The sequence below is a fragment of the Triturus cristatus genome, chromosome 1_1 (assembly GCF_964204655.1).
Source record: "Triturus cristatus chromosome 1_1, aTriCri1.1, whole genome shotgun sequence".
Taxonomy (NCBI): domain Eukaryota; kingdom Metazoa; phylum Chordata; class Amphibia; order Caudata; family Salamandridae; genus Triturus; species Triturus cristatus.
This window is the reverse complement of record NC_140579.1, coordinates 144,571,630-144,590,657: the sequence shown is the minus strand read 5'-3', so window position 1 is coordinate 144,590,657 and position 19,028 is coordinate 144,571,630. Positions and strand designations below refer to the sequence as shown.

Sequence of the window (19,028 nt, the reverse complement as noted above, 5' to 3'; positions counted from 1 at the left end):
CCACAGGTGTCTCCTCCTCACGCTCCACATGTCTCTCCTCACCCTCCACACGTGTCTCTCCTCACCCTCCACACGTGTCTCTCCTCACCCTCCACACGTCTCTCCTCACCCTCCACGTGTCTCTCCTCACCCTCCACGTGTCTCTGCTGCACGCCTCACACTGCTGCACGCCACACACTGCTGCACGCCTCACACTGCTGCACGCCTCACACTGCTGCACACCACACACTGCTGCATGCCGCTGCACGCCACACACTGCTGCACGCCTCACACTGCTGCACGCCACACACTGCCACACACTGCTGCACGCCGCACACTGCTGCACGTCGCACACTGCTGCATGCCGCACACTGCTGCACGCCACACGCTGCTGCACGCCACACACTGCTACACGAAACATTGCTGCACGCCACACACTGCTGCACGCCACACACTGATGCAAACGGCACACTGCTGCATGCTGCACGAGACTGCTGCACGCCTCACACTGCTGCATGCCACACACTGCCACACACTGCTGCACGCCGCACACTGCTGCACGCCGCACACTGCTGCACGCCGCACACTGCTGCACGAAGCATTGCTGCACGCCACACACTGCTGCACGCCACACACTGATGCAACCGGCACACTGCTGCATGCTGTTCGACACTGCTGCACGCAGCACACTGCTGCACGCAGCACACTGCTGCTCGCCACACACTGCTGCACGCCGCTGCACGCCACAGTGCTGCATGCCTCACACTGCTACACGAAACACTGCTGCACGCCGCACACTGCTGCACGCCGCACACTGCTGCACGCAGCACACTGCTGCACACCGCACACTGCTGCACGCCACAGTGCTGGATGCCTCACATTGCTGCACGCCGCACACTGCTTTTATGCGAGTTTTTGCTACTGACATTGTAAATTACAACGCCTTTTATTTGTTTTAAAACCAAAACATAAATAAAAGGCATTGTAATTTTACAATGCCAATAGCTCAAACTCTTATAAATGCGAGACCTATTGCATTGCAAATGCTTGTTTCAGTTTGCTATACTACTAAGCAATACTTTGTTATGTACCGGAGACTCCCGTTTCGACGACGGGGAATGATTCAGGCATGTGAATCTATGAAAGCTCCAATACTGGAGTAAAGGGGAGGATATGGGGGGGAAGCCCACAAACAAAGACAAAAACAGAAAGGGGAGGGGTATGTGTATGTGCATACCCACATAGGCCCGTTTATTTGCCTCCTCCACTACTGGGTTGGATGGGAAATGGTGCCTTCTCCAGGTTCGCACCCTACCTCCCTTCACCCCCCAGGTTGTTTATAGAACAATGTGTCTCACTTTGTTGGCGTCCTGTTTCTTCTAGAAGGACGACTCCAAAGACCAGTAGGGGGAAGACGTGTGGGGGGTGGGGGGGGGATGAGGGGAGGGTCGCTGAGAAGTCCTGTCGTTACGACTGACATAATATGGGTCCACTGCTGGTGTGACCGTAGAACAATTAGGCCCTGTGGATCTTGGCTGCACGGTGATAGTTGTGCGGGCAATGGCGTGCATGTGGGTGCGGGCGTGCCAGAGGGGGGAAAGGTTTGGGAGAGGGGGAGGGGAGAAAGGGAACTAGAGAAAAAAGGGGACGTCCCCCTGCTGGGTTGTTAGTAATAGTGGTGGTGAAGATGACAATAAGGATATTAATAATAGTAATAGCAATAATAATCTGGGCAATACAAGCTATAACGTTGCTGAGTGGGTGGCAGAGAGAGCCGATAATACTGAGGGGGGAAGAACCTTGAGAAGAATCAATTTCTCAAGTAGTGGAAAAGGAAAAGAAAGAAGAAAAAGAAAAGGAAAAAGAGAGAGCGGGAAGAGAAGAAGAGAAGAGTGTGTGCTGAGGAGTGGAGGTGAGTGTTGGAGGAACTGTTAAATTCTATAGAAAATCTTAAAGGAAGGGGTTAATGGAGTGCCCACATCTGTGCTGAGGTACATTCAGGGCTGATTAAACAGTCTTTAACAGGATCCGATGGCTGCTTGTATGACATTAAGTCAGGCAGCTCCCTGCTGCGCTCCTCGGACTATTGGTGCCCCGGGCCCAGCGCACCCATGCCCAAGCCAGCCCTGATCCAGAAGCATCTAGATGGTGAAGCGTTTTGGATACGTGTTTTGTGCTCCTACTTTTATATGTGCCTGAAATCTCCAGTCCGGTTCAGCCTTCACATACTGGATGAAGGTGCCAGGTAGGGCAAAGCTGCAGGTCCGTAACCCAAATCTGCTTCTGATAAGCGCAGCACAGCTTAAATCCTGTAGACTTCAGAGGCGAGATGCCCCTCTTCCACAATACGATTTTAATAGCTGTGGTGAAAAAAACTCAGAACCAGTAAGAGCGGAGCTCTGAATCTGCTGTGCCTCTGGTTGAAGAAAAAGAAAAACTGACATTAGCCCAAAGAGGTGGCGCCTTTGTGTAGCTCCTTGTTATCATGTCCGGAAGATGGTTCGAGTCACGACTGAGGTCGATGGCACCGCCGTTGCGCGTTGCTATTGCAAGAGTTTTCTGGTTCCATCTGGCACCTAGGGAGTTTCACAAGGTGAAAACTGTGGTTTGAAGTAACCATCTGAATAGGGCTCCCACATCTGGACCAGGAACACAAAGGGGAACACGAAGAGGGATTCTATATCAGGCATCTGCATCTCCGCCCGAGGAATAAGAGACAGACAATGAGAGAAACTGGAAACCTGCAAAGATGGGTTACGTAAAGCATAACAGAGAGCTGACCGAGGTTCAAGGTCTTGCAGCAGTATTGCCAACCAATTAACAAAGTTTCCAAATATGAACAATATCAGGCCAAGCAGCTACATACACATTTCACTTATTTCAACTACCTTTCACTAACAAAGGCAAAAGTCGACAGTGCAGTAACAAGACAGTCCCTTCTATTAGGCAGTAAGTCGGTTTCTTTAGGCCAATAGATCTATGAATAAGAGATGCTTCTGTCAGCTTACTCACCATCTCACTGGAAGTCTCCAAACACTCTCAGGGCCTCTTGTACACACAGAGCATTCAAACAGGTAAAACCTGCAAATATAACAACAGTATGGATAAATATTATAGGGTCACACTGCTGAGAAAAGCAAGGGAGACATAAATCAGACTGTGACATGCAGGAAAGAGTAAGTGCAACTAAGAATCATCCACAGTGAAAATAGGGTGCAACAAATAGAGTGACAGGATACCTACATAAACATTGAAGAAAGGGGCGATCCAATCAATTTAGAGTTATGGCAGTCAAAGAAAGAACAATAGTTACTTACCTGTAATCTGTGGTTCTCCAGTATTGGTGTCTTTCATAGATTCACATGCCTGAATCATTCCCCGTCGTCGGAGTGGGTGTCCCACGGTACATAAATAAGCAGTAATTATGCATACAATAACCAAAAAACCTTGGTAACATGAAATCAAGAAGTAAAGTAGCCTAAGCTACAAGGAAAAAACTTCCACACTTACGACTATCATAGTCATTATGTACAGTCCAAACTGCAGCCAATAAGGCGACAGCACCCACCAGAATGTTCTCCTCAGAGGCTCAGGCTCTCAGATTTTCTCGCACAGGAGTGAACCAATGTAAAATAGCCTAACCAGCCTCTGAGGGGAGGTGGGCGGGTTGCATGTGAATCTATGAAAGACACCAATACTGGAGAACCACAGATTACAGGTAAGTAACTACTGTTCTTCTCCAGTATTTAGGGTGTCTTTCATAGATTTGCATGCCTGAATCAGAGTAGATAGCAGTACAGAACATAATGCTCAAAAGACGCTCCTTTTGTACCATAGTAAATAAACATCATCAAAATGTATAATCATAGATAAATACATCTGTGTTCAGCATATGCAGAACAATTTTAAGATATAGAACAGTATGGAGTAAGCGTCTTATAGAAAAGAGCATAGTGGAGGAGGGAGAACAGAGGCTCACCTTATTTGAAACGATTGCGTAGAACAGCTTGTCCTACTGATGCATCTGCGTCGCTTGAGGCTTCTAAACAGTAGTGCCTGGTAAAAGTGTGTCTGTTGGACCAGGTTGCCGCTCTACAGATCTGGTGAAGAGGCACACCGGCAAAAAGAGCGGTAGATGAAGAAATTGCTCTTGTAGAGTGCGCTCTTGGGGTTGCCTGCTATGTTCTTCCTGCTTGTTCATGGCATAAGCAAATTGCAGCAGAAATCCAACGAGCTATGGTTGGTTTGGAGACAGAATGTCCTTGGTGCAGTCTACCATATGCCACAAACAGTTGGTCTGATTTGCGTATTGTTGCTGTTCGTTGTAAGTAGAACTTGAGACATCTTTTGATGGCAAGGGAATGCCAGGCCCTTTCCGCAGCTGTGAGCGGATTTGGGAAAAATGTCTTTAAAATTATAGGTTCATTAAGATGGAAATCCACAGGGACTTTTGGCATGAACTTTGGGTTAGTGCGCACCACTACAGATTTCCATGTAAATTGCAGAAAAGGTGGATGAATAGTGAACGCTTGAAGGTCACTAACTCTCCTTGTTGATGTCAGAGCCAATAGCAACAAAACCTTCCAAGAAAGGAACTTTAAGTCCACATTATGATAGGTTCGAAGGGGTGTCGCATTAGTTGTGTAAGCACTACATTAAGGTGCCAAGATGGAGGTGGACATCGAATAGGGGGGTACATCCGAAACAACCCCTTGAAGAATTGCTGAATGACTATTTGAATAAAGAGAATTTGCACCATCCTGCCTTGCTTGTTCAAGTAATGCATACTTGTCGTATTGTCCGTTCGTATTAGTACGGCGGTTCCTCTGATGATGGTTCGAAATGATTTCAGAGCCAAGAAAATGGCTCGTAACTCCAGAAGGTTGATATGCCACCTCTTTCGCTGGAAAGTCCACCTGCCGTTGACTGTCATCCCTTGAAGGTGCGCCCCTCATCCCTTGAGGGAAGCATCTGTGGTTATGGTGAAATCCGGCATTTCGACCAGAAATGCACATCCTTCTCTTAAGTTCTTTATTTCGCTCCACCAATGAAAGGTTTCCCGCATCCAAAGAATGATGCGAACGATGTCCTCGAAAGATCCCGAAATCTGGAGCCATTAAAGATTGAGTTCCTCTTGCAGTGGCCTCATTCTGTAACGGCAGTTGGGTATCAGAGGGATGCAAGAAGAAATCATCCCTAGGAAGGACTTGTACAAATGGACTGAAAACGCACTCTTTTGACAGTAAGAAGCGAGCGAGATTGCAGATTTTGAGTTGTCTTTCTCTTGAGACAAAGGCCTGGGTCAGCTTTGTGTCCAGTGTAGCTCCTAGAAAAGTCTCTCTGATGGAGTCAGGTGAGATTTTCGGAATTTATGGAAAGACCCAGAGACTGGAAAAGCAGCAGACACTTCTGAACATGTGCGGTTGTGGCTGGAAAAGAATTCGCCTTGATAAGGCAGTCGTCTAAGTAAGGGAAAATATGAATGCCCTGCAGACGAAGGTGTGCGGTCACTGGCGCTATGACCTTTGTAAATACCCGGGGTGCTGAACGAAGACCAAACGGGAGGACTCTGAATTGAAAGTCTCTGCCAGCCACTCTGAACCGAAGAACTTTTCTGTGTCTGGGTAGGATCGGTACATGAAAATAATCGTCTTGGAGGTCGAGGGTGGCCATGTGATCCCCCGCCGAAAGCAATTGTAGAATTTCTTGAAGTGTTAACATTCGGAAGGCTAACTTCTTCAAGTATTTGTTGAGGGCGCAAAGGTCGAGAATGGGGCGCCATCCTCCCGACTTTTTTCGAATGAGGAAAAATCTCTAATAAAATCCTGTTCCTCTTTGTAACGGAGGGGCCTTTTCGATTGCTCCCTTCCGAATCATCAGATTTATTTGGGAAAAAAGCTCCTTGAGATGAGCAGAAGGTGGTCCTTTGGGAGGAGAGTTTGGGGGAATCTTTGTGAACTCCAGAGCATGGCCTCTGGCTACTATATCCAAAACCCACTTGTCTGTAGTAATTCTGGACCAGTTCGAGTAAAAGTGGGATATTCTTCCTCCAATTTTTGAGTGGGGCAATGGCAGAGATGGTGGCAGTTGGCTGACCTCATTGTTTTTTATTTGACTCCCGTCCACGAAAGCATTGCTTCCTTCTTGACTGCGAATAGGAGTTACCTCGCTATCCATAAGATTGCTGTCTGTAGGGTTGGAACCTTTGATTAGTTTGAGAGGTTTGATAAGATAGTTGTTGATTATAACCTCCCCTGTTTGAGAAGGATCCACGTCCTTTGGCACCACGAAAGGACGACTTACGAAATTGCAGGCTACCAAGAGACCTCGCTGTCTCTGTATCTTTTTTAATAGCCTAAAGGGCCTCATCAACATGTTGCCCGAACAGTGACTCCCCATCGAACGGCATGTCGATAATCTTGGTTTGGACCTCTTGGTGAAAAGATGCTGATTTCAGCCAACCTGGTCTCCTCAATACTGCTGCACCCGCTAATTGTCTAAATCCTGTGGATGCCACATCCACGGCTGCGTCGATGATTTCGGCAGAGGTATATTCTCCCTCCTATAGAATCTTCAAGGCCTCGGATTTGGAAGGTTCCAACAGCATGTTAATATAGGGGGAGATGTCGGACCACATTTGCCGATAGTATCTCCCTAATATGGCTAGGGAATCTGCAGCCCGAACCGTCTTCGCAGCCATAGTGGAAACCTTCTTTCCAATCGAATCCAACCATCTGCCATCCATGTCAGGCGGCGCTGATATAGGTGAAGAGGGGTTCCTGGCCCGTCTCTGCGCCGCTTGGGCGATGACAGAGTCCGCTTTCGGCTGGCCGATGAGGCATGCAGGTTAATGACTTGGCGCCATATATTTTTTGTCCAACCGAGGCAAGACTGCTGCAAGAGAATTTGGTGTTGCCATGATTTTTAATCCTTCCTTCCAGATAAAATCTATTATGGGAATTGTCGTGATCTGCTTTCGCGGTTGGTCTTTAAAATCATAAAGAAAGCAGTCATCTTTCTTTGTCTACATAGGGATGAGAAACCTCTTCGTTGCCCTCTCCATAAGGAGATGAAAACTTCCGATATCCACCGGAGGAGAGTCCACGGGGGTCAGAGCTGACGGTGATGGAGTTTGGATTTGGTATTCGTCCCACTCCGACAGCACTGACTGGTCATCCACCTCTCCCTCTTCCCTGTCATCATCTGCTTCTATTTGCATCATGGGAATGATGAGATGGCAGTGGAGAAGGTGGTCTGGGAGATTGTAAAGAGGTTATAGGAACCCTTGGCATAGGCGTAGATGGAAGAGACTCCGCCGATTCAGATGGACGAAAACGACGATAATACTCCTGCAACATATATTGCAAATTGTTATTCAATTCCAAAGGCATCTGTGCTGAGGGAACTGTGACAGGAGTTGGAGCTTGAGGCTCAGGACATGGTTCTTCCTCCTGGTCGTCATCTTGGTATTTTATAAGCAGTTCTGATGGACTCCTAGCAGTGCGGAATCTATCATCCTCTCCAGATTCCTCTTCCTCTTCTTCCTCCTCAGAATCTAATAATTGTTCAGGCAGCTTCAATGGTGACAGGTCTTCCAATGAGGAGCCACGACGTTGTAGTAGAGAAGCCGCCGTTGAAGGCAGGGCAGATGAAGCAGTAGCCGATGTTGCAGAGCAAATTTGTAAATCCGTGCAGGAAGACAAAAGAGGCGTCGACAAGTGTGCCGTTGACGAGATCGTCGACGCTGGTGTTGGTGTCAAAAATGTGAGCGTCGATGAGGAAGCTGTTTTCGACGACGAGGCAATTTATGTTTGTAAGAGAGTAGGGTCTGCTTTCTATGATCACCCCCACTTTTTAGGTCTCGCCTGACCCAGCGCATGCGCTGGTCTGGCGAGACTTATTGAGAGGGCTCCAAAAAGTGCTACCAGGCCAGCCTAGAGCTACAGTGCATGTGTGCGGGCGCGCGCGCCGCACTTTACCGCGATTACTTTCACTTTCGCGGCTGCACGGCCGCTTTGATGTTTGATCATGATCGCGTTCGCGATCACTTTCACTTTCGCGGCTGCACGGCCGCTTTGCATAGCCACTAGGTCTCGCTTTTGGGACCTTATAAGTATTTTGTTATGCAACTGTTGCATGGCTAAACAGTTATAAGGTCCCAAAGGCGAGACCTATTGGCTATGCCAATGCTTGTTGCTTTTGCTTCACTGGTTTTCGACTTAGATGTGGCTGTGGGCCTGCCAATCAGACCCACAGCCCAGCTGTTCTCTCTCTAAATTCATACTATGTACTTTAGGTGGATAACCCAATTGGTAAGGTTCACCTTATTGGCCCCTGTATAGTGTACCATTAGGTCCCCAGGGCATTGGTGTGCCCTAGGCCTACCAGGGGCTGCAGCATGTGTTATGCCACCCCTGGCTGGCCTTCCATTATGACACAACTGGCTGATCACTCAGCTGGGGCAAGGTCGTGTAATCACCCCTTGCTTAGGTGTAGTATTCCTATACCTACCTTGTATATAGACACATGTGTACCTATCAGCCACTCCTATGGCAGGCCTTAACAATCCTGGAGGCAGAGTGCTTGGTAACATGTGAGATGGTGCTCTAGCATGAGCTGAGCCTGTCTGCAGCTTTCGGAACCATGTCCTTATAGCTGTTCTATGATATAGCCTACCATATACTCAAAGTACCTGAAACGGTTATGGTAACTATGATTTGGCTGTATCAAAACATGTCGTGTAAGGTGTCTAACACTTTGGAATAATACCCCCATACCATTTCTGGCAATGAGGATATTATTCCTCCCTTCTAGAGGGAGAAGACATGTTGAAACCTACTTACCCGGTAAAAGTTAACCAGAGCCCCAGCATCACAAAATGGATGCTGCTGCCACAGACACAAGTCTGACCTCCTGCTGCTGGGAGTCCTTCCAGCGAGGGAGGCTTGGACAATAGGTTTCCTGCCTTGGGAGGTGCCAGCACCACCCCAGACAGGACTTAGTGTATTGGGGCAGGGAGGGATGAAAGAAACTAGACACTGCCTGGGGCACACAAGGTGTCCCATGCATAGTCCAGTTCAAACCGGCGCTGGGGCACTCTAGCCCCAGCTCTGGCGCGAAACTGGACAAAGGAAAGGGGGTGTAACCACTCCCCTTCCTGGTCCCACCCATAGGAGGGACCTTGCAGGTAGCCCAGCCCACTAGCCCAGTATATCAGTAGGTAGCTGAGCCCTGCAGAATTAGATTATCCTGAATCTGCAACTTGAACAGAAACTCTGGACCTTCGACATTCGACCTCAGGAAGAAGACTGAAGAATCTCCCTTGTGGCCAAGGAGTGACCACCCTGGGCAACCAGGCACCATCCAGCGACCGCTGCTTGCTTTGCGACTGATCCTACGAGGGACGACTGCAGAGACTGACCAGACACCTCTGACCCAGATCCACATCTGCAGCAAAGCTGAGACCCGTGGAGGCGACGAGGGACGTGGGACCGGCGACCTGGGAAAAGTGGCTAGTAACTGACTAGCGCGAATTCTGAGGCTTCCTCTAGGCTGTGCTTGGGGAATTGAGAAGCCCCCATCCCGAGCACCATCTGCAAAGAAGATCAGCTCCCCACACTTCACGTGTTCTGCGTGGGGCCCTTCTGCACCGGAGTTGCTCGACGTGTTGTCCGGTTGCTGGCCCGTTGGCTAGTGACCTCTGCGACGAAGAACCTTTGATTTCATCTTGCTAGTCCGGCTCCTCCAGACTGGCACTTGCTCCTCTGTGAAAGAGAAGCACCCCAGACCTTCCTGGTCTGCACCAGAAGCAAGTCCTCCATTCTGCGTGGGTTCCGCTTGCCAAGCCTTGTTGGGTCCTAACTCGACATCGACGCCGCCGACAGCAAGAGCCTTTGTGGGACAGCTTGCCTCCTGGTCGTCCTCGACGCCTCCTGGTACCCGTGGCTGCTGCAACAAGCTTCACCTCTTCACCTGCATCTGCACGACATCGCCTGGTTCCTTCCTGGTTCCTTCCCAGCTCCTGGCTGGTGACCTAGACTCTGTCCCTTCTGCTTGCAGGTATCCTTCCTTCTTGATTCCATCCTTGGGATCCACCGGACACTCTTCACTGACTGCCTGTCAGCAACTTTCCTTCAAGCATCCATAGGAGTCAATGACGAAACCCGACGCAAGTTCACACCTATGCACCCGCAGCCCGTGGGCTAGGTAACTTGAGTACTCCGGTGCTCACAAGGGTATTGACTATCCTAGGGTCTAGTTTCCAAGTCTCGAACTCCTAGCTATTCCGTCTTCTCCTGGTTTAGTGTATACCATTCCTCAACTTCTTGCATTGAGGCCGAAATGCTGTGCGGATTGTATTCCGCTAGCTGTGGACAACGACATTTCCCAAACCTGCAGGGGTGCTCATTGCTCTTTCTCCTTATTCCAGCCTTTGGAGTATGATTGTACACAAACTACGCTGCTAGATAATACTCCTAAGTTTCGCTTTTTAAGTCTAAACTGTCGCTCACTTCCCCAGCACAAAAGATTTATTTTTGATCTTCTCCTGGAGGATTCGCCAGATGCTTTTTTCCTTACTGAGACCTGGCTTCATGACAGCTCTGGGCCCGATATAGCTACTGCCCTTCCTTCTAATTACGCCATCGCCCGATTGGATAGAGCCACTGGGATAGGTGGGGGAATTGCTATTAATTATAAGCAACTTTTTCAGTGTAAATTAGACTCTGTCATCCTTCCAAACTGTGAAGCTGCTTTGTTCAAACTTACCCTTACCCCTAAATTTTGCTTTTCGGGGCTTTTGATTCATCGCCCTCCTGGTCCCTCCTCTTCATGGTCGGCTACTCTCCCTGGTCTTGTATCTTCCTTGCTTTTGAAATCTACTAACTTCTCTCTAATTGGCGATATGAACCGTCATTTGGAAGACGCCACAAATTCCATATGCTCTAATCTCATTGCTGATCTTTTAGCCATGAATGTTACTCTCTGTAATTCCGGCCCTACACATAAGGCTGGCCATTTTTAGATCCTATCTTTTCCAATGTCTCTTCCATTGAATGTGAACCAGCAATACCTATCCTTTGGTCGGATCACTTTTTATTGAAATTCACAATTCCAGCTCCTGTTAGTTTGCCCTCTGCTTTCCCCCAGTCTATGTTTTTTAATAGGAACTGGAAAAAAATTGATATCACTTCTCTGAACAATCTGCTTGGTGGAAATACTCCCACCATCACTTCGCAGGTACATGTTTCTGCTAAAAATATCTATAACTGGTTGTCCCATGCTGTTGATGAAGGTCTTCCTCCAATAAAGAATACATTGACCTATCATCACCCTCCTCCGGTATAATGATATTCTCAAAGCTGAAAAATCGAAATGCAAAGCATTAGAAAGGAAATGGCGCCGAATTTATGCCCCGGACTTGAAAATAATTTATAAAAATTCTCTTAAAACATATCACGATTTATGCAAAATGACGCGAGCTGCGTACACCTGTAAAGCCATCAACACTGCTACAAACCGTCCCAAGACACTTTTAAGCTTAGTAAAAAATCTTGCTGGTGCCCAGACTATTGCTAAGCCCCTGCCACTTGATAAAAACTTATGTGAGGACCTTGCCCTTTTTTTCACAAATAAAATAGAGAATATTCATTTTGAAATTGTTAATTCCTCCCTGACCCATATGATTCCCCCCCCCAACTTTGGGTTGCAGTGCTCAGGAATACCCTAATGTCTCTTCTCAACTGGCCTTTTGGCCTCTCTTGGAACCGGGATCTTTTGTTCCTATTCTTGATTCAATAAAATCTGGCTCACCTAATGACCCTCTACCCATTTCCATTATAAAACAACTTGATCCCATTCATCTTCAGGTTATCATGGAAGCCCTCAATTCTTCTTTACAGGCGTTGTAGGAGAGTAGGGTCTGCTTTCTATGTTCACCCCCACTTTTTGCTTTTGCTTTACTGGTTTTCGACTTAGATGTGGCTGTGGGCCTGCTAATCAGACCCACAGCCCTGCTGTTCTCTCTCTAAATTAATACTATGTACTTTAGGTGCATAACCCATTTGGATAGGATCACCTTATTGGCCCCTGTACAGTGTACCCTAGGTACCCAGGGCATAGGTGTACCCTAGGCCTACCAGGGGCTGCAGCATGTATTATGCCACCCCTGGCCTGGCCTTCCATTTTGACACAAGTGGCTGATCACTCAGCTGGGGCAAGGTCGTGTAATCACCCCTTGCTTAGGTGTAGTATTCCTATACCTAACTTACATATAGACACATGTGTACCTATCAGTCACTCCTATGGCAGGCCTTGACAATCCTGGAGGCAGAGTGCTTGGTAACATGTGAGATGGTGCTCTAGCATGAGCTGAGCCTGTCTGCAGCTTTCGGAACCTTGTCCTTATAGCTGTTCTATGATATAGCCTACCATATACTCTTAAAGTGCCTTATAATCTTAGACGGTTATGGTAACTATGGTTTGGCTTTATCGAAACATGTCGTATAAGGTGTCTAACACTGTGGAATAATACCCCCATGCCATTTCTGGACATGAGAATATTATTCTCCCCTTCTAGAGGGAAAGACATGTTAAAATCATACTTCAACTGTTAGCCTCTGACCAAAGCCTCAGCATCACAAAATGGATGCTGCTGCCACGACACAAGTCTGACCTCCTGCAGCTGGGAGTGATCCCAGCCAGGGAGGCCTGGACAATAGGTTTCCTGCTTGGGGAGGTGCTAGCACCTCCCCAGACAGCCTTTAGTGTATTGGGGCAGGGTGGGCTGAAAGGAATGAGACATGCCTGGGGCACACAAGGTGTTCCTTGCATAGTCCAGTTCAAACCGGCGCTGGGGCACTCCAGCCCCAGCTCTGGCGCGAAACTGGACAAAGGGAAGTGGGTGTAACCACCCCCTCCCAGGTCCCACCCATAAGGCGTGACCTAGCAGGTATCCCAGCCCCCCAGATTAGTATAAGAGTGGGAGTTGGGCCTCAAGACTTTAGATTATCCTGAACCTGCAAAACTGAACAGAAACTCTGGACCTTCGACATTCGACGAAAGAAGAAGACTGAAGAATCTCCCTTGTAGCCAAGGAGTGGCTACCCTGTGCAAACAGGCACCATCAAGAGACTACCCTTTGCTTTGCCCACGTTCTACGAGGAACCGACTGCAGAGCCTGACCAGAGCCTTGACTTCCAGACTTCTCCGACCCTGATCCACATCGACAGCAAAGCTGAGATCCGTGGAGGCGACGAGCGACGTGGGACCGGCTACCTGGAAAAAGTGGCTAGTAACTTAAAGCGCAGCTTCTGAGGTACCCTCGAAGTTGTGCACCGGGGATTGAGAAGCCCCAACCCCAAGCACCATCTGCACCGAAGATCAGCCCCCCACACTCCACGAGTCCTGCGTGGGGCCCTTCAGCATTTTTCTGCTTGCCGCGTCTGTCCGGTTGCTTGCCCGCTGGCTAGTAGCCTTTGTGACGACGCACCCTGAAATCTTCTGCGCTGGTTTGGCTCCTCCAGACTGGCTCCCGCTTCTCTGCAAAGAAGAAGCACCCCAGACCTTCCTGGTCTGCACCAGAAGCAAGTCCTTTGTTCTTCGTGGGTTCCGCTTGCCAAGGCTTGGTGAGTCCTAGTCCAACTTCGACGCCGCCGACAGCAAGAGCCTTCGTGGGACAGCTCGCCTCCTGGTCCTGATCGTCCTCGACGCTTCCTGGTCCTCCTGGCTGCAGCGACAAGCTTCACCTTCACCTGCAAATCTTCACGACATCGCCTGGTTCCTTCCTGGTTCCACGTGGTCACTGGCTAGTGACCTTGACTCTGTCCCTTCTGCTTGCAGGTTTCTTCTCTTCTTGATCCCAGCCTTGGGATCCACCGGACACTCTTCACTGACTGCCTGTCAGCATCTTTCTTCAGGCATCCATAGGAGTCGACGACGAAAACGACGCATCTTCACCCCTATGCACCCGCAGCCTGTGGGCTAGGTAACTTGGGTACTCCGGTGCTCATCAGGATAGTGACTATCCTAGTGTCTAGTTTTCAAGTCTCAACTTCCTAGCTACTCCGGAAGTGTCATAAATCTACCGTTTTCTAAACTGTACTATTGCTATTGACTTTTACGCATTACGCGTGAGTGTTTCCACTCTGCACACGAATCCCGAGGGCCTCCCACTTCCTAACTAACGCTAGTGTAGTGTAGCCCCAGCGATTCCCTAGGCCTAGGCCTATTCTATTTCCGTGACAGTGGTCCTTATACCACTTACTTAGTATATGGTTTGCGTGGCCCCTAGGGCCTAACTGTATTACTTACCTGTGTGACTTAATGTATGCATAAATAAGACTGTGTTGTACTTACCTCTAATCTCATAAAGAGTGCTGAGGGTTTGCTTAGAATAAATACACTTTATTTTATATATATATCTGTTGTGGTGTCCTTTCATTTGGTATTCAAGGGATTATATATGGTATCACAGCTGGCTTCACATGCCATTCAGAGTTTAGCCTAAGACTGCTCTTGTCCATGCTACCACTAGGATAGCTGGTCTATAAGGTTGACTTTACAACCAATCACCATAAGGGTATTTGGACTGATGTAAGGTGTACACTAGAACTAGTGACATCATACATCAGGCCAACTTCTCACATTGGTGAGCAGCGGTTGGGATCTGAGCTTGCTGTTGTAATACCATTGTAATCTTGAGATACTAAATTGAAAGATCACACAGATATTGTCTAGGTACATATAACATAGATTATAATACTTAAGTCCTACTGGACTTTGTAGTTGTAGGTTGAAGGGAGTAACACACCCTGACTACAACTACTAGAGAGGTTTAGTAGAAACAACTAGTGTAGGTAGGTGCACACACCACACCCTCACTAGATCATGTCTCTGAGAGGAGATCAAGTGGATGCTCTCTCAGGAGGATCAGGTCTGCAAAAGACCCCCTCTAGATATGATACCTTAACATTCCAGGAGATGAGACACTTGTGTACCTCCAGAGGAATAAAACAGGGTGCAAACCCTACCCTCCTTCAGTTAAGACAACTCCTAGAGGAGTATGACATTCTTAAGGCATCTCAGGCAGGTGCCCTAGGCACAGAGGAGGGTCTACCCACCACAGAGGAGTCAGAGGAGACTTCAGATGAAGAGGTAGACAGCCAGGGCCAAGTAGGAAGACTTAGCCAGGCTAACCTAAGCTTACATGGGAGTTTGCATGGGGTCCCCCCTTACAGACCCCCAAGTAGGCTTACACAGAGAAGCAGGAGGGACAGATCCCCTTCAAGGGAATCCATCCACTCCCATGTCTCTAACATCTCTAATGCTTCCTTTCACAGGGGAATGACTTCACCTGAGAGAAAGGAGCATGCAGCCAGAATGAGGGAGGCTAATCTGAGGATTCAGAGGGAAGAACTTGCCCTTGCCAAAGAGAAGCTTGCTCTGGCTAGAGAACAAAAGTTAAGTGGGTTAGAACCCACTGGTGGCAGCAACATTCCTAGAGATAGAGACAGGCACTATGATAATAGAAACCTGAGCAAGATTGTCCCTCCCTACAAGTGTGGTGATGACATCCACAAATGGATAACTGCTTTGGAGAGAGCTTGCAAAGTACAGCAGGTACCCCAAAGTCAGTGGGCAGCTATCTTGTGGCTCTCCTTCTCTGAGAAAGGAAGAGACAAGCTCCTCACAGTTAGTGATGAGGATGCAGATAATTACACTGTCCTGAAGAGTGCTCTGATTGATGGGTTTGGCCTAACCACTGAACAATACAGGTTGTTGTTCAGGGATACCCAGAAGACACAGACTCAGGACTGGACTGACTTTGTAGATTGTGCCACTAAGGCTCTGGAAGGCTGGCTAATGGGAAGTAAGGTTAAGGACTATACAGGATTGTATAATTTGATCATGAGAGAGCAAATACTTAACAACTGTCAAAACCAGCTATTGCATCAACACCTGATTGATTCTGATCTGACTTCTCCCCAAGAATTGGGAAAGAAGGCAGATAGATGGGTCAGGACTAGAGTTAAGCAGAAAAACCAGAACCAGGGCGGTGATCAGAAAAAGGCAGACCAGAAGGGTAATGAGCAGAAACAAAAAGACCAGAAGTCTTCACCAGGCCCCCAAAAGGCTCAGGGGGAGGGTGGTCCCAAAAAGGATAAAAAGAAAGATGGCCAAAAGAAACCATGGTGCAACTATTGTAAGTCCAACTCACATTGGTTTAGTGAGTGCACCAAAAAGGATAAGCCCCCAGCCACCATTGCCCCTAAGGCAACTGTACCCCCTAGTTCAGCTGTAAGTGGTGGTTCCCAGCAAAAGGGTGTAGTAGGGTTAACCCTGGGAACTGAGGAGGATTCTGGCCTAGTCAGAGTACCTACTCAGGCTGTTCTGATCTGTGATGGGGACTTAGCTTTGTCCTCTACTGTAGGCCCCAGTAACCTGGGCAAGTACAGACAGACACCTTTTATCAACCAAAGAATGGCTCAGGCCTACAGGGACACTGGAGCTAGTGTCACAATGGTGACACCTGCTTTTGTGGACCCTGGACAGATCATACTAGGTGAGAATTACCTAGTGACCAACGCTAGCAATGCCACTACCTCCCATAGTGTGGCTATTGTTAACTTCTCCTGGGGAGGGGTAACTGGCCTCAAGAAAGTTGTTGTTAGTTCAGACCTTCCTGTAGAGTGTTTACTGGGCAATGATCTTGAAACTTCAGTTTGGTCTGAAGTGGAGTATAGGACCCATGCAGAAATGCTGGGGATAGATGCACATGTCCTTGCTGTGACCAGGTCACAGGCCAAAAAGTGCACCACTGAACAAGTGCTGGATCCTGAAACTATGGACCAGTCACAACCCAAGAGAAAGAGCAGTAGGGTTAAGGCTGTGCCTTCCCCCCTGCCTCAGGTGGTGGATCAGCCCTCCCAAGAGGATGATTCTGAGAGCCCTGAAGGAACTGTCCTAGAAGAACTTGAACCTGATCAGGTTGAGTTTCTTGGGACAGGGGGACCTTCAAGGGCAGATCTGAGGCAGGCTCAATTAGACTGCCCCTCTCTTGAACCCCTCAGACAGCTGGCTGCTGCTGAGGCTGCAGGGGATGCTCAAGGTACCCATAGAGTGTATTGGGATGAAGGGCTACTGTATTCAGAGGCTAGAGACCCCAAGCCTGGTGCATCCAGGAGGTTGGTCATACCACTGAAGTTCAGAGGCTTCCTTCTAACCTTGGCCCATGATATTCCCCTTGCAGGACATTTAGGCCAGAACAAGACTTGGGACAGGCTTGTCCCTCACTTTCACTGGCCCCATATGTCAGAAGATACAAAGGAGTTTTGTCGCTCCTGTGTCACCTGCCAAGCCAGTGGCAAATCAGGTGGCACCACAAAGGCCCCCCTCATACCACTACCTGTGGTGGGGGTCCCCTTTGAAAGAGTGGGCATAGATATTGTAGGACCAATGGACCCACAAACAGCATCTGGGCACAGATTCATACTGGTGATAGTGGACCATGCCACCAGGTACCCAGAAGCAATTCCCCTGAGGACCACAACAGCTCCTGTTGTGGCAAGGGCCCTGCTTGGAGTATTCTCCAGAGTGGGCTTTCCAAAGGAGGTCATTTCTGACAGAGGTACTAACTTTATGTCAGGATACTTGACTGCAATGTGGAAGGAGTGTGGTGTTAACTATAAGTTCACCACACCCTATCACCCACAGTGCAATGGGCTTGTTGAGAGATTCAACAAGACCCTAAAGGGAATGATAAAAGGATTACCAGACAAGCTTAGGCGAAGATGGGACATCCTTTTACCCTGCCTTCTGTTTGCTTACAGAGAGGTCCCACAAAAGGGGGTTGGCTACAGCCCTTTTGAGCTTTTGTTTGGGCATCCTGTAAGAGGACCCCTGTGTTTGGTGAAGGAAGGATGGGAGAGACCTCTCAGACAACCCAAACTAGACATAGTGGATTATGTACTTGGTCTCCGCTCCAGGATGGCAGAGTATATGAAGAAGGCTTCTAAAAACCTTGAGGCAAGCCAAGAACTCCAAAAAGCTTGGCATGACCAAAAGGCTGTACTGACTGTTTACCAGCCAGGACAGAAAGTGTGGGTGTTGGAGCCAGTGGCCCCAGCAGCACTCCAAGACAAATGGTCTGGACCCCACACTATTGTTGAGAAAAAGGGAGAAGTCACCTACTTGGTGGACCTTGGGACTCCCAGAAGCCCCCACAGGGTGCTTCATGTCAACAGATTGAAGGCATATGTTGACAGGGCAGACATGGGGCTACTCATGGCTACAGATGAGGGGCAGGAGGAAGAGAGTGACCCTCTCCCAGACCTGTTGACTCAGAACCCTGATGATGGCTCAGTTGATGGTGTGGTCTTTTCTGACAGCCTCACTGTCCATCAGCAACAGGACTGCAGACAAGTTCTGCAATCCTACAGACATATGTTCTCTCTGACCCCAAGTCAGACAAACTGGTGCACCCATGAGGAGGACACTGGTGACAGTCTGCCTGTGAAGAGTAAAATCTACAGGCAACCTGACCATGTCAGGGACTGCATAAAAGTTGAGGTACAAAAGATGTTGGAGCTGGGAGTCATTGAACCTTCAGAGAGCCCTTGGGCTAGTCCTGTAGTTCTTGTGCCAAAACCTCACACCCAAGATGGTAAGAGAGAGATGAGGTTTTGCGTGGATTACAGAGGTCTCAATGCTGTCACTAGGACAGATGCCCACCCAATACCTAGGGCAGATGAGCTCATTGACAGACTGGCAGCTGCTACGTTTTTGAGCACATTTGACCTGACAGCAGGCTACTGGCAAATCAGACTAGCTGAGAGTGCAAAGGCCAAAACTGCTTTCTCGACCCCAGGAGGACATTATCAATTTGTGGTAATGCCCTTTGGTTTGAAGAATGCACCTGCCACTTTCCAAAGGTTGGTGAATCAAGTCCTTACTGGGTTGGATGATTATTGTGCAGCTTATCTTGATGATATTGCTGTCTTTAGCTCCACCTGGGAGGATCACCTGGTCCACCTGAGGAATGTTTTAGAGGC

General features: G+C 48.5%; 1 protein-coding gene across 2 annotated transcripts in view; it reads right to left on the bottom strand.

Annotated features, from left to right (window-relative positions):
- PHF1 (PHD finger protein 1) overlaps positions 1–19,028 on the bottom strand; it is a 959,509-nt gene that overhangs the window by 595,801 nt on the left and 344,680 nt on the right. For both annotated transcript variants that reach the window (XM_085623702.1, XM_085623708.1), the window contains exon 8: positions 2,992–3,060. In XM_085623702.1, the coding sequence (XP_085479828.1) occupies positions 2,992–3,060 (69 nt within the window). The remainder of the gene's footprint in view (positions 1–2,991; positions 3,061–19,028) is intronic.